At 39.7% G+C, this 23,257-nt stretch overlaps 1 protein-coding gene across 2 annotated transcripts in view; it reads right to left on the bottom strand.

Moving 5' to 3' along the window:
* The window catches only part of ksr2 (kinase suppressor of ras 2), a 92,418-nt gene that overhangs the window by 4,726 nt on the left and 64,435 nt on the right, over positions 1-23,257 (bottom strand). Inside the window, exons 17-21 of one of the 2 annotated variants that reach the window (XM_048243340.1) lie at positions 19,240-19,336; positions 18,721-18,854; positions 14,738-14,872; positions 12,764-12,893; positions 3,279-3,412 (exon numbers count right to left, since the gene is read on the bottom strand). In XM_048243340.1, the coding sequence (XP_048099297.1) occupies positions 3,279-3,412; positions 12,764-12,893; positions 14,738-14,872; positions 18,721-18,854; positions 19,240-19,336 (630 nt within the window). Of the gene's footprint in view, positions 1-632; positions 3,413-12,763; positions 12,894-14,737; positions 14,873-18,720; positions 18,855-19,239; positions 19,337-23,257 lie in introns of those variants that run through there. The other variant, XM_048243339.1, reaches the window with a different exon arrangement.

Raw genomic sequence — 23,257 nt, 5'->3', positions numbered from 1 at the left:
GCATGTCACTCCAATCCACACCCTATTCCACTCAACGAGAGGAAAGCAAGCTCCCCGGGGGTGTGGTGGGGTCTTTGAAATGTGGAGACACATTGCCCTACACACTGTTCTCTGGCCAATTATTCACCCTGGGGAATGCAGCATAGTGAAGAAGCAGGAGCCAATTACTCAGAGCTGGTCTTTGCATTGAGGAAAGGGAAGAGGGGGGTAGTGGAGACCCTGTGGTCCGAATAGTGTGACCAACCACCAGGTGTTCTGGGACCTCCACCGATGAGAAATATTTATACTTAAATACCGCATGTGTAATTGAGCCTTAGGAATTCAAATTTATTTTCTAATCAGGATGGAATGTGTCTGGAAAATAGTATGCCATGGCAGAGTGTGGGAAGTGTGTTTAAATATTTAATTTACTTGGGCTTTTATATTGCTAATGATGGGTGCTGGTCCTCTCAAAGTTTATTTATTTATTTATATTAGTTATAGATATATTTCCCATTTAATGGTATAAACGTAAGTTAAAATATTGTGTGAATGTCAGTAAATGTCATGTAAGTAAAATTCCTTGAACATAAAATCATAAAATGTGACAAAAGAATAAAGGACTTTTAAAATAATGACAACTTAAACATGAAAAAATTCCAAAATGAAAACATTTTTATTGTCATACATTTTTTGAGAGAATGAGTGCAAAAAAGGAGCTTGTGATAACTCTACTAGTCACTAAGCCGTGGACCATAAGGCATCAGTAAATACAAGCGTGTTGACAACTACACTGTACAATACAAAGACTGATCCAGAAAGAAACACCAACGAATTAGAAAAACAAACAAAAAACAAACAGCAAAAAACATCACACAACAATATAGGAAAATGGTTCAAACCTTTAAAAAGAAGAAGAAAAAAAGGATGTCATAACCACAGCGCAACAATTCATACATTCATAAAAATGAAACAGATTTTTTTTGTACACCAGAACAGCATGAGGTCAATGGGTGATGAAGAACTGATCTTCAGAATCTGCCCATTCTTCTAGGTCTTTAACATGTTGCCTCATCTTAGCACTATCATGACCATATTAACCATTCAAAGACCCTCAAGTCCATATTCAAATGATGTTTTTTTCCCACAATAAAGTACAATGAATGTATAAATATAATTTTACAACCATTCTCTGAAACATAAACTATCTTTTTTTTATTTTTACATGGCCTTCTGAGGGAGCAAAATTATATTGTTGTCTTTTTTTATGGCTCAGGTGTTGCAGAGTCTGTCACTGTGGCTGATCTTTTTCTACACTCCCAGAATCAGTGCAACGACATTGAATAAAATAAAAAAATGTCATATATATATATTTATATATAGATATAATTTAAAGGTTGTTTCTCAGCATATTCAACAGCAACTGCTGATTGGAACCTTTATAAAGCATGTCATGCATTCAGAAGTTAGTACTAAATTTTACAAATATAGATGATCGACGTACAATGCCTGATTTTCAGTGATCTCAAAATAGACTTGTGTACTCCAAAAAACAGCAGCAAAATATTTGTATGCATTTGTGACACTGTTAAGTACTATGTGTAGTCCCAGTCGTATCTTACATGAGCAGATTGTCTATACTAGAGGACATTGGCATTGTATTCCAAAGAAAGCTGTTTGCAGTACTTTACTTTCAAAGCCAATACTGCTTATAATGATATGGTTTTGTTTGTTAATTAAAGTTAAAATTCTGGCGAAATCTCATGAAAATACATATAAAATTGGCCTTGATACAATGATATGTACTGGATACTGTGACGCTTCAGGCATGCAACAGTCTTAGTTACTAGATGTATGGTTTTGCAATGTACAAATGAACTGATGATGAAAAGTGCTCCTCCACTGATTTACTTCACCAGATGCACACTGTACTTTGGAATGAATGGAATGAAATTATGTATCTTAGATGTTTAACCGATCAGTCGTGGAACAGTGTTTTGTGTGTATGTAAGCGTGTGTGTGTGTGTGTACATCAGCGGGATGTGTTATAAGTGTGTATTTTGTGTGTGTGAGTGTGTCTTTAGGCTCAGTAACAGCATCTCATTAAGCTGATTCAAAAGAAAGTCACAGTTATAATGTTACATTTCAAGTGTCATACTCACATTAGGAGCAAGGGGGGTTTAGCAGGACTCTGTGTTTTTTAATCACCTGAGGGTGCAGCTAACAGGACCGCAACTTCTCAAAACACTCTCACTGTCTTTCATGAAGACATGGAGACCTGAAGCGATGACTAGGTAACAATCACCTGTCTGATTATATTTCCCCCAAAAATAGGGAGGGAGTGTTTCTTTTTTTAAATTCACATTCAGCAGTAGATATGATACGCAGTATCGCCTATTTAAGAGTAAAGCTCACTGATTAAAATGCAGACATGGGCATCCACACAAAGAAGAATGTTGACAAGACAAATGGCAGAGACAGAGCTGGAAAATAAAGCACATTTCTTACAGGGGACACAATTTTCTTTACATTCAATCCCATGTTTTTGTCATGTCATGTCATGTACATGCACACAAACTTACACATACACACACGCAAACACACACGCACACACGCACGCGCGCACACACACACACACACACACACCACACACACACACACACACAGAAGGAAAATGACTTGCATTTGTTCATATAAATGCACTGTAACTACAGAATGGCATGACTTATGGCACAAAAAACCCATTTACATTTAGAAAATAAAACATAAAAAACATCCATTGTTAAAAAATAACAACTGAGTGAACGAAGAAAGGTTTCCCCTCACATGGTCAAACGTCAATAACAAACAAAAAAACATGAATCTCAATGTTTGAAAAAAAAAAAAAGCAAAACTGTCTTCCTAATCATCGCTTTGGGGAGGGCTGGATACACTGAGTACCTAAACACCCAGACAGCAGCTGACTCTGCATGGGATCCAGTGCTGTGCCACGCCGAGCCGACCGGACCTGACTCAGACCCAGCAGCTGCGTGGTGCAGGTCCTAACACATGCAAAGGGGCCCCAACCCATAGGGGCCTCTCATTGGGAAAATAAGATTAGGCAGTGGCTGACTTCTGTCACTGAACAGACCTAGAGCAGGATTCACTGGATGATTGTTGGTTCCCTTTCTCTTTCACAACTCTCTCTATTTCTCTCTTTCTCTCTATCTGTCTCTCTCTACTGTGCGCTCTCTTTTATTTTGTTTGTTTGTTTTTAGTTTTGTTTAGCTTTGTTTCCATGCCTGACTCATTTGACATACTCAGCTGATTTCCAGAAGTGGCCAGGGTGAGAGAGGCGGCGGTTGCGCTTGGGAAGCTTCTCCAGCAGTTCCACCAGTTTAGAGAAGCTGGGACGCTCCTCCTGCTCAAAGGCCCAGCAGAACATCTGAATGTCCTGCATGGAGGAACAAAACACACACACACACACACACACACACATACACACACACACAGAGTCAGTCCGTTTACATGCACAGTTTAGCCGAGCTACAGTTATAGCATTATAGTAGCATGTAGTAGTATGCAGCATTGTAGCATAGTAGCTTATGTAGTTAGCTGGCTAACCAAGCTAAAAGGGCTGAAGACTGAAGTGTCCAGAGGTATGCATGCATGATGCATACAGTTACATGTAAGAACACAATTATTCATACCCCTGGCAAATATTGACTTAATGTTGATTTTCTCTTGACCAATATGTTTGTTCTGACTGAAAATGACACTGCCACATGCCAATAGATTGTAAGACAATGTGGTAGAAACATGGAATCAAAATAATAAGCCTTTTTATCTTTTTTAACATACAGCTAAACAAGGCAAAAAAATGGTTAGCCGAGAACAATACCAACATTTTAGAGTGGCCCTGCCATAGTCCATACCTCAATCCGTCAAAAAAGTGAGCACAAGGCCAGAGATTGCTGTTAAAAAGGTGCAGTCTAGAATCATTGTGGAGACATGGAGAGGCTTGGTAGGTATTATAAGAACCATTTCTTATAACGAGAGCTGTGAATGCAAATAAAGATGTTTCCATTGATTATTTAAAAAGGGTATGAATAATTTTGGACACGCCATTTTTCATAAAGATTTAACAAAAGATGAAAATGCTTCTTTTTTGATTCCATGTTTCCACCACATTGTCTTACAACCTTTTTACATGTGGTAGTGTAATTTTCAGTCAGAACAAACATTATCGATAAAGAGAAAATCAACATTGAATAAATATTTGCCAGGAGTATGAATCATTTTGTTCTTAACTGTACATGCATGCGTACCACAGTCCTATTTGAGTCTGATAGAGGGTATACATGCACTGTATTCCCCAACAGTGTTCTAAACTCAATAAAATTGCAGAGCTGTACTCAAATCTGCCATATTGTTCAAGCACCACAAAAGTTTTAAGTTCACTCAACTAGTTTCCCAGTTATCGATTATTTTGACAAGATTAGCTCTTAGTATATGAGTAGAACTGACCCCCAAACTCATTTCTTTCAAGAGTGGATTGAAATTACGTCTGACGTAATAAAGACGTGGAACTTCATTGGTTAGGTTCATATCAACATCAGACCTGATTTTTTTCTGTTGAGCAAAATAATTATTTGACAAATCATGTCTTTATTACTGTTTTTTAATGTCCATTACAATGGACGCCTCGACTAAATAGGTGTAAAATGACATAGAACACTATGTTTTTTACATATAGTATTGAAAGTAATAATCACATATGACTTAAACATTTGGAACTGGATGTTTGCATGTGTCTAAATGTTTTTATATGTCTATGAGCAGGTCAAAACATGCACATTAACTAATGTGTCAGATTGCGTCCACAAAATACCTGTGGTGCTAGTACAAAATGTTTAGCAGTTTTCAATATACACACACAGTTTGCGTTGTTTTTTGCATTTTGCACTGTTGTTTTCACACAGTCTTGTGAACTGAACTGTTAAATTATTTTTTTTAATTACATGTTCCAATACAGAACACCGGGGGTATGTTTGCAACATATTTGCTTGTGTATATGGAGGGAATGTGCTTTACTAAAGTGCGTGTGCTCATTTTACTAAATTGTGCGCTCAATTTTGTAAATCGTGTGCTTGTTTTACTAGTAAAATAACAGTGTGTTTATTTTACTACATTGTGGGCTCATTTGCTAAATTGCACTCATTTTATTTCATCACATTCTCATTTTAATTTTTGGAAAAAGAGCACACAATTTAGTAAAATAAGTGTACTTTTTAATAAAACGAGAGCACGATTTAGTAAATTGAACACACTATGTACTGTAGTTAAACGAGCGCACAATACACAAAAATGTGTGCACAATCTAGTATAACGAGCACACAATTTAGTAAAGCGAGCACATGATTTAGTAAAACGAGTGTATGTTTTCTCAATACATAGAAAATCTTGCAATGACACCCCCCAGGAGATGTCATTGCAAGATTGTTTTTGTATATCAAGATAATATACGCTCGTTTTACTGAATTACGCACTTATTTTACTAACAGTGCGTTTGTAAATTGCCACTCCAAGCGCTCTGAGCCAACTCTAAGACTTTTAACCGTTCATAAATTTGGACCGTAGGTGGTTTATCGTTCGTTTATTCAAAGTGTCACACTCTCAGAGCATCCAGAGCGTACTCTGGGTACTGTTATACTAACAAGAATAGATTGTAATATGGTTAGTACGGAACCCTAGAGCAGTCATTGCAAGATATTTTTAGGTATATATCTATATATATATATATATATATATATATATATATATATATATATATATATATATAAAACGTATGCTCATTTTACTAAATTGTGTGCACATATTGCTAAATCATGCGCTTGTTATACTGAATAGTGCACTCGTTTTACTAAATTTAGTAAACATACACACAATATATTAAAATGTTATGTAAAATGTAATAAACTAGTTTTTTGAACTTCAGAGAGCTATTCTATTTTCAGTGTCAGATTGAATTTACGAACACATCCTAAATTGTAAACTCGTTTCACTACATAGTGTGCTCGTCTACTAAATCACTCTTTTTAGTAAATAGTGTACTCATTGTACTAAAATGTGCACTCATTGTACAAAAAAATAGCACAATTTGACTAAATGAGCCCACCATTTAGCAAAATGGACACACTATTTAGTAAACCGAGCACACATTTGACTGAATTCAGTGCACAGAGTTCATCCAAAACAGCTGAAATAAATAAAAAATGCATTCAAAATTATAGCTTGGGTCTTGAGGATATGTCAGAACATTGCCTGGTGAGTGCCTAAATGAGTGTTGGCTAACATCTCCCAACACCTGATGTCCATTGGGATGGACATTAAACTTTGAAAAAATCATGTACTACACTATTATGAAATATATTCAAAATAACTTCAAATATCATCACCTGCAATGGTTAGAATTATACTGAGTGCAAATTGGTTAGGCTATCATAAACATAAATTCATATTTATGAGGGGAAAAATGTGTTTACTCCTGTTCCTATCTAGCTTCAGAGCCATGCTTGTCTTGTCTGATGTCTGAAGTGCTCTCAGATCAAGTTACAGGCCCTAACTGCATTCTGATTGGGTCATCAGGATCCAATCAGTTACAAAGCATAATTAAAATGGTGAAATCACAGATTTTCATTGGTCTAGACCCAAAAATATGTCATGTCCATTCCAATGGACGTGGGGTCTGAAAGGGTAACCTACACAAACCAACATAAACCAATAAAAAAATTCAGAAATCCCAATGAATGGTGAATGAACTAGTCTACGATCGATTGTAGCAGTTGTAAATTGATACACTTTGACATTGTAGGCCTAAGACTAATTGTTTGCAAGGACTGCTGCGCACCCCGGATGTAGGCAGGCAAGCTGCAAGCAATCAGTGAGATGATCCATCAATCATCATCAGACTGCAAGCCGTATAGCCTCTACACAAAGGTAAGAATGCGCCTTAATGTAGGTGTACTTTGTTTATTTATTTGTGTACCGTCTTCCAGCGGGCAGACCTCAGCTAAAGTGTAGGCTATGTAAGAGAGACCTTTTATGGCTAGCTGCATGTTTTAGCGAGTTAACTAAAGTTTGTTGTCTGAGCTGTCACCCAGCCAGCCAGCCTGTTATTGCACTACTTTAGTGGAAACTGGACAGACAAACAGTATAGTTTAGCATTACCAAAGATCCTTTATTAACCGTTTCTGGTGTGGCCTACTTTGGCCACGCAGGTTAGACACCAAAGCAACGTTTCATAAGTTGGAAATCAAACACGACACGCACAAACAGGCAGCGCACTTTTAAACATTTTATTAGTAGCCTACCTAGCTGCCTTAAGCTATATGGTTTGCATTAGCTGCTAGATGTAATGCAAAGTAACACTGCAGGGTAATTCTTCAACTATGATCATTTTCTTGTCCTTGGAAGAAATAAGAAAAACTAAAAAATATTTACTACTTTTTTGTTTTTGGTGGTGGAAATGACATTGCCCTTAAAACACAGTTTATTTGCTTCATAGTAGGCCTACTAAAGAATCTAGTAGAAAAAAAAAACATCATAATTACATAACATATGGCAATTTTAAATCTTAAATTTGTCTATGTATGTCATTATGCCACCACACTTTGTCATTTCCATCACAACACATATTTTAAGTTAAACATGTAAAAATAATACAACATGCATTTCTGGAAAATTAATAAATGTAATATTTTGGCTGATATGTGTAATATTTAATAAAATACTTTTGGAACAGTAGATGTTATTTTTGCTTGAAAACACGTTTTGTTGTGTTTTGGAAACGTGTCATTGGGCAGTCGTGGCCTACTGGTTAGGGCTTCGGACTTGTAACCGGAAGTTTGCTGGTTCGAACCCCGACCAGTAGGAACGGCTGATGTGCCCTTGAGCAAGGCACCTAACCCCTCACTGCTCCCCGAGCATGGCAGTAGCAGGCAGCTCACTGTATCGGGATTAGTGTGTGCTTCACCTCACTGTGTGTTCACTGTGTACTGAGTGTGTTTCACTAATTCACGGATTGGGATAAAATTTCCCTCACGGGATCAAAAGAGTATATATACTTATATACTTATACTGGAAATGACAGTTAAACTTTTGGAATAAAATGTCAAAAATATATATTATTCAAGTGAAATCTTTACAGCCACTATTTCTGTTCATTGCTTTTTGTGAGAGTGTTTCTACTTATCTCAGTAAGGAAAATAAATCAAGAGCCTATGTTGAGTACAAATATGTCTTCTGAAGGTCTTAAACAGAGCCCAGCCAAAAACTCCAATAAAATTTGTATCAACTTTGAGGGACAGCTATGACCATGCAGGATTATCCAGACCAAATGTGACGATTTTGCTACATACTATTCCTATTTATGTACCAGCATGCAAAATTTGAGCCTCCTACATGGTTTAGTTGTTGCGCTGTGGGCTTGTGAACTTTGACAAAAAAAAGAGGCCGAACTAAATCGACACCCCCCTCCCCCTGTAAAACTGGCTGTATCATGGAAAGTATTGATCTTACATAAGAGTAATTTTACAGTGTGTCTCCTGGGTAACATAGGTACACCTGGTAATTTTTTCAGAATTTTTTGAGACCTAAGTGCGTGGGCCCTGGTTGAACTGACGTGGAATGACCCATATTATATTAAATACACATGTAGTGTTTTTCATTGACTACTCTACTTATTAACTAATTACTGTCATGTTCTTCAGGCAGAAGAAATTGACCTGCCAGACTTCTCGGATGCATCTGTAGCTATTCCCACTGTCTCGGGTGATACAGACTCCCTTGTGAAGTTTGGTCCTGCTATCCATTCTTTAGTTCTTGACGGAGATATTGTTGTGTGCAGGGTATATACAGAAATTCTTAAGTTGAATTTAATACCTTTTAATACCTTTTTTAACACCTTCACAATATTGTTTAATACCAACACGACTTCGAGCTGCAACTAGCGGCAACCTTTCGAAATTCAGTGTTGGGGGTAATTAATTATAAAGTAGGCTAACAGATTACTATAATTTTTGTTACTTAACTTTCTGAGTAAGAAAGTGTAGCAATGCTTACAATTCAAATCAAGTATCTATTATTACAGTTACTGGATACTTTGTTCCTTTTTTGCTTCAATAAAAACACTGACCTATACACAATTATTTGTTATTTAATCCTAACCCAAAATAAAAAAGTTATTTCATTGTTATGTGTAGGAAGAGCACACACCACTTCTCCAGCACTACACTCTTTCTTTCACTATCATTCTATCTCAATCAAGACAAAATGACAAATGAAAATCAGAAAAGGTATACTGGACTTTCTTCTAAAAAGGCCCACGACCATACGCAGTACACACACACACACACACCCTTGCTGTCTCATATAATTAGCCAGTCAAGGTATCACATTCAAATATAGGCTGTCACATTTTACAAATATTAATTGGGTGCTGCTGGATAATGTGGGCCCCATGTGATAAAATACTTTTGGGCCTGCATGCTCCCTGTGACGAAAATTTAAAAAAAAAACTTAAATGGTGACTTCTGGGGAATTTTGTGGAAACTAATTGACAAATTGACTTAAAATATATTATATTATAATATATTGATAGCATATTACAATACACACTATACAAACCTACACAGGTTCTTATATTCAACTAATTTTAAGCAAGCCTATTGGGACTTTGATCTCATCACATACTACATCAAGGGAGTAACCCTATAGCTCCTGAGCAAGCTTTGAATAATGTAGATAGATAGATAGATAGATAGATAGATAGATAGATAGATAGATACTTTATTGATCCTCAAGGGGAAATTCAAGGGTCTCAGTAGCATACAGACATAACACACAACATGCACTTACAACAGAAATGGTAAACATTAGTATAGTATAAACATATAACTAAACTCCACTGTACAATAAAGACAGTAGAAGATAAGATAAGAAACTAACAAAACTAAATACTAAATACACTATATAAGTTAAATTAAGAAAGTCCAATGTGCTTGAGGGTGATCAAGCATAAGACGCTTGTAGTGACTTGGTGTGAGTGTCATGGTGAAGGTGCAAACAGTAGTCCAACCATAGTCCTTAGTTGTGTGTGCCTGGCAAGGTGCTCAAGAGAGTGGGTGTCATGGTGAAGGTGCAAATGTAATGTAAAGGTAACACCTGTTAAACTAACCTTAACATGACATTTACTGAGGGTAGAAAATGTTAAATCTTATATCCTAAACCTTATCTTATAGCCTAAACAAAGCAACACTCTCAGTCCTATATTTTACCTCTATTCTGTAGTCAAGGCAGGGGTAGCTCATTGCAAATAACCCCTTATAACATGTGCATATGTTTGCATGTTATATTCTTGTTTTTTCCCCCCTTTCATTTAATTATATATTTGTTTGAATGAAAAGGCCTTCTGCCTTTATGGGGACTTTTAATTTGAAAATGGGTTATTGTGATAATGTAGCCCAGGGGTATTCAATTAATCTTCAGCAAGGTCCAGTTACGGAAAATGTCCTCAAGCAAAGGTCTGGAGCATCATAATGTTTAACGTGCATGTTTAGGCTATGTATATGTATGTATGTATAATATTAGGATGGATGGATGGAGCCTAGTTTTAGATAGATAGATAGATAGATAGATAGATAGATAGATAGATAGGTAGATACTTTATCGATCCCCAAGGGGAAATTCAAGAAATAGAAGATTGTAGGCCTAGGCCTAATGTTTAATGTGAAATAAAATAAGTAGCCTAAAAGGCAACATTCGAAATGAGGAGAAATAAGGCAAGATAAGAGTAGCCCAAGTGGGGAGAAAAACTGAGTAGCCTTGGCTATTTTTAAGATCTTAACGTGAACTTAAAATAAAATTTGAGCTGAGACAATGGATATTCCACAGCTGGTTCCTTGAACCCATTAATCAGCACGTTTAATTGAATTTTTTTAGTTTTTTTTTATGTTGACCCGAATTCCTGGAAACCCAGGAATATCACGTTGTTGGGCAGTGAATGCATAGGCTAAACTAGATTGTGGTGGATCAATCATATTGCCTTCTTAAATCGTAAAATATTCTGTGGTCTCAGTTCACTGTTGAGTGGGCCTAGCATACCCTATGCTTGCTAGAAAGATATGCTTTGTCTAGTAGAGGTGCTTCAAATTGACGCTTAAAATCGCCTGTCTCAGAATAAAGAAGAGGTCCAGGGCAATTCCGCGCAAAACTGTCACATCCATTTAGTTGGCGTTACGGACGTGACAGTTTTGCGTGGTATTGCCCCCGTGTCGTTATATGAAGCTCTGTTCTCGCTGTCTAGCTTTCTCCTCTTTGAGCAATCGATGATTTGAAAATAACTTATCGTTAACTTAGATATCCATCTGATTGTTTCTCGTCCGGTCTCCTCTCCTCGCTCGTTTCAGGCTATCAGTCTCTTCTCCATAGTAGGCTACTTTACTCACTGACTCGACTATCAGAATTCACAGATTTCACTGGCTGAGTAGCAGCAAGCGAAATGATGGTTCCTGAAGCTCCTGAAGTAAATGCTGTTATCCTAACCAACGAAACATTTAGCGCAGCTTTGAAATCTTACGTGAAGATTGCCTTAATTAAAAAAATCCAACCTTTAAGGACACCAATTGTCTTTGTGAATGATTAATGTATCGTAAATAAATAAATGTTCTTCCTTAAAATAAAGGGGGCATAAGTATACACACCCCAATGTTAAATTCCAATAGAGGCAGGCAGATTTTTATTTTTAGAGGGCAGCTATTCCATGGATCCAGGATACTCTGCATCCTGATAAAATTCCCTTATTTCAGTTAGCCTAATAGCTGGTTTGATTTGCATTTAGAGATGATCTTATGAAAAGTACCTAATGCCAATCTCCTCTTTTTAGTCAACTTTAGCATGGGTGTGTAAACTTTGTAACGTGACTGTAGGCGTGTTAGTGGGACTGAAAGAGCTTCGATTTTCTCCGATTTCAGCCGGACTAAAAACTTTGGTTTACAGACTAACACATTTTTTTTCCCAGAGTGTCATGTAAACATATTGACTATTTTTAGAGAGAGCCATATCCATCTGAAAGTGTAGTTCATTCTGTGCAGATACAGTGGTCACATGAGATTGCAATGTACACTGGCGTTCAAAGGTTTGGGGTCACTTAGAAATTTCCATTCCACTCTATTATAGACAGAATACCAGCTGAGATCAGTTGCATTGTTTTTTAGGGCAGCAGGTTTCAGATGTCATCATGTGCTTACATATTTGCAAAAGGGTTTTCCAATGTTTTCTCAGTTAGCCAAAAGAGGAGACCCAAGGTCTAACTAGAACCATAGAGCAGGACCGGAGCACACACCGCTTTAAGTGATTTTTATTAACCTAGTGCAAATCGACTAACGTTTCGACGCCCATGCATCTTCTTCAGAGTCAAAACTCCTTTGAAACTGAAAACTAGGCAGCATTAAAAAATGCACGTGTGAGCAGATACTATCCAGAAGCTACAAGTAACTGCAGGCTATCAGTCCAATCTTTTTTTGTGTGCTGTTGGCATCTGTAAAATAAAAATAAAAAATGCTTTTAATTAGATTCTACACTTGCTAACCATGTGTTAAGGCAATTCAATACCCCATGCTTGACTAATCTCAGGCCATTAGGGAACCATTCGCAGGAAATGTGGCGAGCACAGAGCAGAGGCCTGCAGAGAACACTGAGTGGTCTCACGCTGTCTCGTTTAAGTCTTGCGTCGGATCTTACTCACCGATATCTCTTTGCCCATGCCAATCTGAGTGAGGTTTGGCTTCATGCCCGAGCCGACCTGCCATATGATAACTTCCGCTGGCTGGTTCTTGAAAGGCCACTCGCGTGCGTGTAGCTCGTACCATATTGTGCTGCGGGGAAGAACATGACTGATTATTAATTAATTTATTTATAACTCGATGAGAAAATAGACACTCATGATTTGATGCACAAATGCACAAAACACACACAGGCACACATATATATATATATATATTACATACTAAGCTGCAAATGCACTGTACATATACACACACTTTTGCACATCACTTGCGCGCACACACACACACACACACAGACATACACACACACACACACTCTCTCTCAATATCTCTTTATCTCTCACACACATACAAACACACCACACACACACACACACACACGAAAACACACACACACAGACATATCGACACAAGCATAGGCATACCCTAATAAACTGTACACTCTCTCTTTCTCTCTCTCTCACACACACTTTTCATTTAAATCGCAAATTAGCCTGTCATTCAATCCCATAATGATAGAGCAGGGTGATAGAGCAGGGTGATAGAGAATAGAGCAGGGTGATAGAGCAGGGTGATAGAGCAGGGTGATAGATTATAGAGCAGGGTGATAGAGCATAGAGCAGGGTGATAGAGCAGGGTGATAGAGCAGGGTGATAGAGCATAGAGCAGGGTGATAGAGCAGGGTGATAGAGCATAGAGCAGGGCGATAGAGCATAGAGCAGGGTGACAGAGCAGGGTGATAGAGCATAGAGCAGGGCGATAGAGCAGGGTGATAGAGCAGGGTGATAGAGCAGGCGCAAGGCAGCAGAGGATCCGTGAGTTCCAGAGGAAGAGTGTTAAGAGCACAGGAGCCAGCCAGTTGAAGAAGCACTTGTGTGTGTGTGTGTGTTTTTTTATTTGTATTTATTTTTCTCAAACGTCCATGCCAGTGCCTCTGGAGGATTAGCTCATGTTGAAGTTCACCCAATCAAACAAAGGGATTCAATTAAATCTAATGCCTGATCATAGAGTCAAGTGTTGCCATTGGAATAACAAAAATGTAATGCACTCTCCTCCACAGGTGCACAGGGTCTGCTGCTGCTATTGAGCAGCTCATTATGGGCAGGAAATTACTCTCTGATGAAAGCAGCTAAGGAGTGGGTCAAAGGGAAATTAAATAAGTATCCTTCTAACCGAATAACAGTGGTGAGGCCGGGCACGATAGACATACAGGCATACAGTAAAGTTAGTGCAAAACCACCGCAGATCAGCTAACAGCTCGCTAGGCTGCTCATGGTGTGTGAGGGGTTCACGTATGAGCCAGCCTTAGCATCCCCACCATTACAGTGCCAGTTTGAACCTTTGTGACTGGGAAGAGAGGCGTAAAATAGTAAGGTGATGCTGTGAAAAAGGGACGAGGGGAAGTGCAGCGGGGAAGAAGAGAGAAGAGAGTGGCGCTCGCGGGTGACCCTCCAGGAGTGGCGGAGTCCAGCTGACCAGCTGGCTGGCTTACACGGGCCACACCGCACCGCACCGCGCCACTACTCCCGGTTGACAGCATGACAGTGGCTCCATATGGGGGGACATCTGAGAATGCAATTGTGTTAGGAGTCACCAGAGCAGCATCCACCCCCCCCACACACACACACACACACACACACACACACACACACACACACACACACACACACACACACACACACACACACACACACACACACACACACACATTGTGACTATCACACATTCCCTTTGCAAGTCCCCTTTTCCTTGCACACTTATACACAAATGTGCACAAACACACAAATACACACACACACTCCCTATGAGTTCTGCATATACACATGTGCGCGTGGGTATACAGACATAAAGACACACACACACACACAAAGAGAGAACAGAGAGAACACTGAATAATCTGGTGCAATGGTACTGAATCCAGTGGCTATACCCACCCAAAAGCGAAGACGTCGGACTGCTTGGAGAAGGGGAGCTTGTCTTCCTCAGTGTCGGGGGAGAGCTGACGCACAATCTCAGGGGCCAGGTGACAGAGCCATCCACTGGGGATCCGCAGCTTGTCCTGTCTTCTACTGCAGAAGGGAGGGGGGAAGAAGGGAAAAGAGAAAGGAAAGAGAGAGAATGAGAAGATGAGGAGAGAGGAAAAGAAGAGAGATAAATCAGCAGAGGAGTGCAAATAGAGAAAAAGAAGAGGAGTGATGACAGGAGGACAGATGAATAGAGGAGAGATGGAGTAGGCAAACAGAGAAGAGAGACATAGAAGGCTCATGATGAGCAGAACAGGTGAATATAAAGGGGAGAAGAGAGCAGGAAAGGAAAAAGGGATTAAAGGAGACAGAGAGAAAGAATGATAGCATGAGAGAGAAAAGATGAGGAAAGTGGAGAGAAGGGAAATAAATGAGACAGAGAAAGAGGGTAAGAAAGACCAGGAGATGGGAATGAGTAAGAGACAGAAAGAGAGAGAGAGAGAGAGAGAGAGAGAGAGAGAGAATAGGAATTCAGTCTCTTCAAACTCTTTTATATGACATTCAGTCTTATAATAGACTTGAAGGCTTTCAAAGCTTTTCTGTGACATTAGATAATGTATTAAAATGAAATGTCTTAAAATATAATGTCACACCATTCCTTCATAACGTCTCATTGTCCTGAGAAATATGGTCACAGAATTATGTAATATCTTAATTCCTCCTGAATACACATTGTTACTGAAAACATGTATTTGTGCAGCAAGCCGTTTATTGCCTCTTAACCATTGTTTCTATTTGGCTGACTCAGGATTGCTGATCAGTGACAGTTCATCCCCTCGTCAGAAGACCCTCTCAGACCCACGTGTTTGACCTGAAAGCAGCGCAAAGTTGGAGGCGACCCGCGGTGCAGGGAGTGTGAAATATTTTGTGATGTAATTCCAGAGGAAAAAGCCAAAGGCAAACGGTGACTCACTCCATTCTCTATAGAAAGCACTGACACCATATGGTCGGCTATGAGTCATCTGCATGTACTGTATTTGACCTTCATTTCCAAAACCAAACGAACAAAAAGAAGAAGAAGAAAAAAGATGTTGACAATTGTCAAATGCAGAAACGTGGTTGAAGTTTGATGCCGCTGTAAGGGCAATGTTTCGCGTTACTGTATGACTCACATCATTTCGGGGCTAATTTTGTGGGAGAGAGTGTTTGTCCGACTCATTAAACATTAACCACGTCTTTATCCTCACTCGAAGATGATACTGCGGATCATTAAAAGTGTCTCTGACTTTGCAGGGTCTTTCCTCAACTGATGTACACTATGCAGAGCGGAGCATCCAGCCTGCAATTAAAACATCACAACTGGAGATTTGTGGCGACTTGAACCTTCAGTTGGGCTCAGAGCCACACTCGAACCCAAGCCTTGGAGCACTCTGACATTTCCAGCTACTTCAGTATGCATCCAGAATGGTGCCAGATGCCCACTGTGTTAAGAGGTATCGCTTGGTCCATAAACACCATTTAGGCACACACAGGCGCAGATCACATTACATACTCACAGATTAGAATTAGAGACTGATGAATAAAATGTACTATACACCATACTATGATTTTATGCAACACACAAACTGTCCTTTGAAATAGAAAGACCAAAATACTCTCAACAAATACCATATCAAAGTTAGATCTTTAGTTAGATTATAGTTGCATCTAGAATGCAACATGCAAACATGCAAAAATGCACAACATCCTGCTATGGTTTTATGTAACAAACACAACTATCCTTAAAATAAAGTTTCCATTTGGCCCAGTTCATTGAGTGACACAGGGATCATTAAACGGGCTGATTTTATGTTTTGGCTGGTAATGGGAACATTTTCTTGAGGAGGTAAACTTAACTGAATTGATCTAATAAGCATCCTTCTCCTTAACAACTGTAGCTAGGCCTTTGGCATAAATGCTTGGAAATGAATTCGGAGTCTGACTTTCCATGGAAAAGGTGGCAGGAAAATGCCTCTAAAATAACACAGCTCAAACAACATTTCTATATTGGAAGTAGCCTGGAGAGGAAAAAGGATGTGAATATATAATTGGAGTGAAAATGGTACTGTATTTATGTATGTGCAAACAAGTAGCTATAATTGTGCAACCTACTGGGTTGTCTCCAGAAATCACATTTGTGGGGGAGCAGAAACTGCTGTAGAAAAATCCAGTACATCCATGCCTACACTTATTTACACATTAATTCTCTTTTGATCCCTAAATGAGTAATTATTTAGTCACACAGAACAAAGGCTTGAATTTTAAAAAGCCTTGGCTTTAAAAGAAGTAGCATCATCAAAAGGGTGACAGACCTACCACAAGTCAGCAATATTACTACAGCGTAAAATTGAAGTGAAACATATGCTTCCCAAGTATCATTTTGTAACAATAAAACAGAGGTAAAAACACACTCTAGAGAATCAGCTTCCGTTCATCATCTTGCATCAAATGTTGCTAAGAGACGCACTCTCTCTCTATCTGTGGGCCTAGCTGTACAGCAGGGGAATGCAGAGCTGCATGTCCACACATCCAATGCCTCTACAATTAAACATTCTCAACATTTACAGGGTCTGTCTTCCTCCCTATTCAATATTGTTCTACAGTGTCTCAGTCACTCTTTCTCTCTTTCTTTTTTCTCTCTCTCATTCCCGGTCTTAAGAATCTCTTTCTCACTTTCTGTCTCCTTCCCTCTATGTTTGTCTCTCTCTCTCTCTCTCTCTCTCTCTCTCTCTCGCTCCTTCCATCTATTTCTCTCTCTATCCCTCTCTCTACTCCTCTCCACCCTCTCTCTCTCTCTCTCTCTCGCTCTCTAATCCCACCACCCACTCACATCTCCTGAAGAGGCTGAGTGAGGCCGTGCGACTCTGCCCTGGCAATATGGACTCTCACATGCAGGATTTCATCTGACATTTTAATACAAATAGTGGGGGCAGAGCCAGGCGGGCAAGCAGGGAGGCGAATTAAACCATTCTGTCTTTTTCAGGAGCTGACGAGACTCACCCCCAGCCGCACCGCATCACACCGTACAGTAGGGAAAGCAGTTTGACTTCACTCGGCGAAGTGGCGGTCTTCACCAAAATCAATTACCCTCTGTAAAATGGCACGGAGTCACAACATGACAACAGCCCTTGCGCACAAATACAAAGATTCGCATGGAAGCGTTATTGACTTTATAGGATTTGTTTTATAAGATTTCCTTTTTATCACTGTTATAATGTATTTATATCCATTCTGTCCAAACTACTTCTATTGCATAATGTATTCTATTTGTAAAGAACTTATCATATTATGCCATTTTCCATAAATCTCAGATTAATTTATAAAAGATTAACCATGGCACGGTGAGTTGCTCTCGTGGGTAACACTCTGTCGTGGAGAAGACTCTGCGAGATGGCATGTTTCTTAGTCACAAACTCAAACAGTCAGCCACGACTTCTCCAGTGATAAACGAACTGATGTGAACCATATGCCGTAAATGATTAGGCCCTCCACTTTTTGCGATACAGTGACCACAATACATCTAGCTGCGGGAGAGGGGGGAAAAAGAAAACTGAATTGCTTACAGTGGTGGAACATATTAAATTAGACCAATTAAAAAAATCTGAATCGTGTGACGGACCAACTGCCCTCGTTATTCTCCTTAGAGACATCAAGCAGGGGAAAAGTCACTGTTTCCTCTAACAGACTTGTTTATTCACTTCTTTTCTTCCAGGCCCAACCCAATCATCAAGCTGTGATGATGTTTCTGAACTTATCCGCAATTGATTGCTTCTTCACAAACTACAGATTAGCTTCTGAAAGAGTATTTTTCCGTGGGGAGAAAAATAGAGGCTCTAAGAGAAATAGGCCTATCAAGTGATTATGTTTGACCGAGGAAAGGGTGATATTAAACTGGGATTTCCACACAGACTTACCTTCCACCTTGCAGTACTCCAGATATTGTGAATAGGCCGAAGTCAGTGATAACCACTTTACCATTGTCGTAGAAGACATTCTTGGACTTCATGTCTTTATGGATGATGCCCTTTGCATGCAGATAGCCCATACCCTGAAAGAGAGAAAACAACACTATACTCAAGAGCTTTTTCTTAAAACAAGTGGGAAAACTTCCCATCCTAGCCTACGTTTCTCTCTTGCTCTCCAATCGCCCATCGCTTAAGTTTGTGCATTAGTATCCTGATCAGGGACCCTCCACTATTACATAAACATGAAGGAATCAAGCCTGAAGAGCAACCCTGATCACATTGTGATTGTTAGGTGGCATTTTATGATTACCCTCACTGCATGGTGTTAACTTTATGTACAGTTAATTTGCACAAATAATTTTGAATGTTTTATAACTGTGATTTTTGATGTGTTTTTTTTTTTTTGTTGGCATGTTATGAAATGTAAATGACTACGGGAACAGTAATAACTTAAACAGTTCTATTTACCTTCACCATCTCCTGAGCAATCTGTCTGGTCTTGTTGACATCGAGGATGACTTTGGCATCCCTCACCACTGAGTAGAGGGTCCTCCCTTTGCACAGGCTGTAAACATGAGGACAAGCAAATGTCAGCTCAAGTTTCAACAGTAGTTTATGTGCCCCATGTAGATCTGCTTAGGTGCAGTGTTTAATACAGTTTCTCATCTCCATTGGTTTGTGCTTAAGACAAAAATACATGTATGACACACAATAATGTTAAAACAAAGTTCAGGTTGGTTGGGATTTCAGAGCCACTATGTCATATCACTTAGATATTCAGTCTTCACCATTCTACAGCATTGCACCTGCTGGTGAAGTTTTAATATGGACCTGTGGATCACTTGCTTGCTAACTGATGAGCCAGATGACAGCAGGGCTCTGGACTCAGCAGGGGTGGTAGTGTGATATGCACTACCCCCACCACAGCCATGGCCGCAACACCGACCCCCTGCGTGTGAGGCTCCGTCACAGGTGACGACATCTCACCTGAGGGCCGTCTCTTCCTCTGGAGCTCCGAATGCATATTCATGAGGGAAGCATATAATGTACCCCTCCTCCCCCAACCCAGATTTTAAGTCTCCTCTGGGGACTCTCATCAGTGTCTCTGTGTGTGTGTGTGTGTGTGTGTGTGTGTGTGTGTGTGTGAGAGAGTGTGTGTGTGTTTGTGCGTGTATGTTCCGTGGTGCCAGTGACATTCCGTTAAACATCCTGATGATGATATCAGCGGACGCCCGCTGATAGGGATCACCTGATGGCCGACAGGATCGTCGTGGTGACGCGACATGGTGCACAGACCCGCTGCAGTCCCTTGCATCCTGTCGCCAGAGCCCATAATTAGATAGAGGACCACAGGAGCTCGGCCTCTCCTTTTGATGTTCAAGTAAACAACATTTACAAGACAGGAAATAGCAAACTAACCTCAAATGCTTCTGTCTCTCTCCTTTGTCCCTCTGACACTTTCATTTCTATTATCATTCTATCCCACCATTTCCTCTCCTCCTTCCTCTCTATAGAAATGGAAAATCCTGAAAACCCTGTTTTTCTCCCTTCTTATGTTGGCCTGAAGATTCCCACTCTAAGTGGAGCTCCTCATGACAAATGTAAACAATATTAAGTGTTTATGTTCCACAGACTCAAACATTGCATCTCAGGGCAGGATCCAATTTTTCTCAATTCAGCCTCAATCTTGCCTGTTTGTCCGGATGCTCTTCCAGGTAAACGCTCTATAATGAATGATTATGACTTTTTTTTTCCCCTCTTAGAGGCTTAATGAAATCCTGGTATCTCCTGAAATGCACATTTCAATTTGATATTCATCAGAATGCAAGCTGGCTTTTAGACAAAGAAAGAAAGAGAGAGAGAGAGATAGAGAGAAAGAGAGAAAGATTAGACAGGGGGAGAGAGAGAGAGAGAGAGAGAGATGATTTCTATCAAAGCTTCCAAGAATCCTGAAATGTGTCATTTATTGTGCCAAAGCAGAAATGACGGAAAAATGATTCAGCAATTTTGGGCAAATTCTGTATTTCTGGCAAGGCCACAGCCATAAAATAAGACAACCACAATGACGTGCCGTGTCATGTCCAGTCACCCCCTTTGTGTGTCTGTCTGTTCGTGCCAAACAACGACAGCCCTGTCAAGACTTACAAAACATGCCATGGCACGTCTTGACTATGAGGCCAAAAGTACACATCCATAGGCAATGGGCTCCCAGTGTGGGTACAGTTCAAGTCATGCACAGGATAATGAAGCAGTGCTCCAAGGCACATTTTCTCTCCCTCTCTCCCCAGTGGCATTCTGATTTGCAAGGGAATGAACACAGAGTCCAAATTCCACGGCGAATGTGAAGGGGTGACAGTCTGGCCTCAAATAATACCATCTGCTGTGCGAGAGGCCAGGGAAAGAAGCGCTGGATTTTTCAGAGCAAGTTTACACATACAGAAAAAGTCTGACGGCTTTTTTTCTTCGTTCTCTCTCTCTCTCTTTCTCTGACAGGCAAATAAGCAGCCATTGCAGAATTTTAACGAGGTAAATACAGAATTAATTCAGCCCAAATATGCATTTTTCTGTACAAAGTAGAGAGTTCTTTTTTTACTAGAATGCAGATAGTGCGATGAAACACTTTGTGTTTTGTCTTTAAAACAGAGCTTTTTGTTTTCCTCTGAAAGTGTAGTCCATCACTTATGTCTGTTGCTTTGCTATCAGCATGCACAGCGTACTGTTTGTAAACAAAAATGTCTTTTGAGTGTCCTGTATTGAAAAATTTCAAACAACGCATTTATTTCAAATTACTGAAGTATTAAATCCATAATCCCAAAGTACAAGGATTTTTTTTTACTTCTTCTGTAAACATTCATCCTTGAAGTGAACAGCTATTTCTTATGCATAATTTAAGTCTACCAGTGATAGTATATGGCATCTGTTGGAGCATAACTGCAAAACCATTAATGAAAATACAAACAACCTTAAATATTTGCTGGAAGTGTAAAAACGATTCCTGTCACAGCAGTGCCGTACAATTCTGTCTCTAAGGGAAATGAAGCTATGGTGCAGGATTCAAAAACAGAATCTGTTTTATCTGGCTTAGTATCTTGTCTGGCAACATTCAGTGGCATCCCAATACTTTTGTGTGAAAGGCACACCATAGAACAGATTAAAATGTTGTCATCTTAATGATAGTGTTGCATGCCTGAAAATTAAGATGGTTTATACAACTGGTTGGCTGGGGGCAGCCGTGGCCTGGCCTGACTAGCTGGTTGGGGGCAGCTGTGGCCTACTGGTTAGGGCTTTGGGCTTGTAACCGAAGGGTTGCCGGTTCGATCCCCGACCAGTAGGAAAACTGTGGACGGGGGAAGTGGTTGAACACTGCTCTCCCATGCCCACATCCAAGGCTGAAGTGCCCTTGAGCAAGGCACCTAACCCCTCACTGCTCCCCGAGCGCCGCTGTAGCAGGCAGCTCACTGTGATGGGATTAGTGTGTGCTTCACCTCACTGTGTGTTCACTGTGTGCCCTCACAGGAGTACACTTATACTTATACACTTATACAACCCCAAATTAGAAAAAGTTGGGATGTTGTGTAAAATGTGAATAAAAACAGAATGTAATAATCTGCAAATCTTATAAACTCATATTTAGCTGCAAAAACACATCAAATCACATCACACATCACATTGATCATATCAAATTTTGAAAGTGACAAATTTGACTATTTCATGGAAAATATATGTTCATTTTGAATTTGCTACCAGCAACATGTTTGATTGGAAAGGAAGAATGTTTCACAACCAATTAGGGTAACTGGCAACATGATTGGATATGAAAAAATCTCGTAGGGGTCACTCTGTGTAAACCTGTGTGGACAAATCATAATTGTAATGTGCTTAGGGAGTTCATCATCTACAGCAGTGTTTCCCAAACTTTTTTTCTGGGGACCCACTTTTTAAAAATGGCAGACAATCGCGACCCATTTCACTTCAGAGCAAACATGCAACCACCAATATTGTGTTAGGCCACAGGTTCTCAAACTTTTCGATGCCCCGTTAATGTTTGTGCAAAAAGGCTGATTCATGTCCCTTGAATTTTGCAACTGCGAGGTCCATGGCAGGCGCCCCACAAAAATGTTTCATTTTGCAAGTGAGATGTCCACGCTGTCCCCTCTGCGATGCGTAACCCCCCCCCCCCTTCAGAGCTATTCTAAATGCAAAATTGCACCGGGTTTTCTAAATGCAAAGCTATTTAGCTATTCTAAATGCAAAATTGCATTGGGCCGTGACTGTAGTTAACAAACTAGATCTTAATAGAAAACTGTTAGCTTTCCTGGTATAAGTTAGGCCCATTACACAACAAATGTGTGTGCTGGAGACCCAAATAAAATCTCCTGCGACCCACACTTTGGGAACCAATGATCTACAGTACATAATCATTAAAATATTCAGAGAATCCAGAGAAATCTTTGCAAACTAGGGATAGAACTGAAAAACCTCAGAT

This window comes from Alosa alosa, chromosome 5 (assembly GCF_017589495.1).
Source record: "Alosa alosa isolate M-15738 ecotype Scorff River chromosome 5, AALO_Geno_1.1, whole genome shotgun sequence".
Taxonomy (NCBI): Eukaryota; Metazoa; Chordata; class Actinopteri; order Clupeiformes; family Clupeidae; genus Alosa; species Alosa alosa.
The sequence above is the reverse complement of the archived record's forward strand: the minus strand, read 5'-3'. Positions and strand labels throughout refer to the sequence as shown.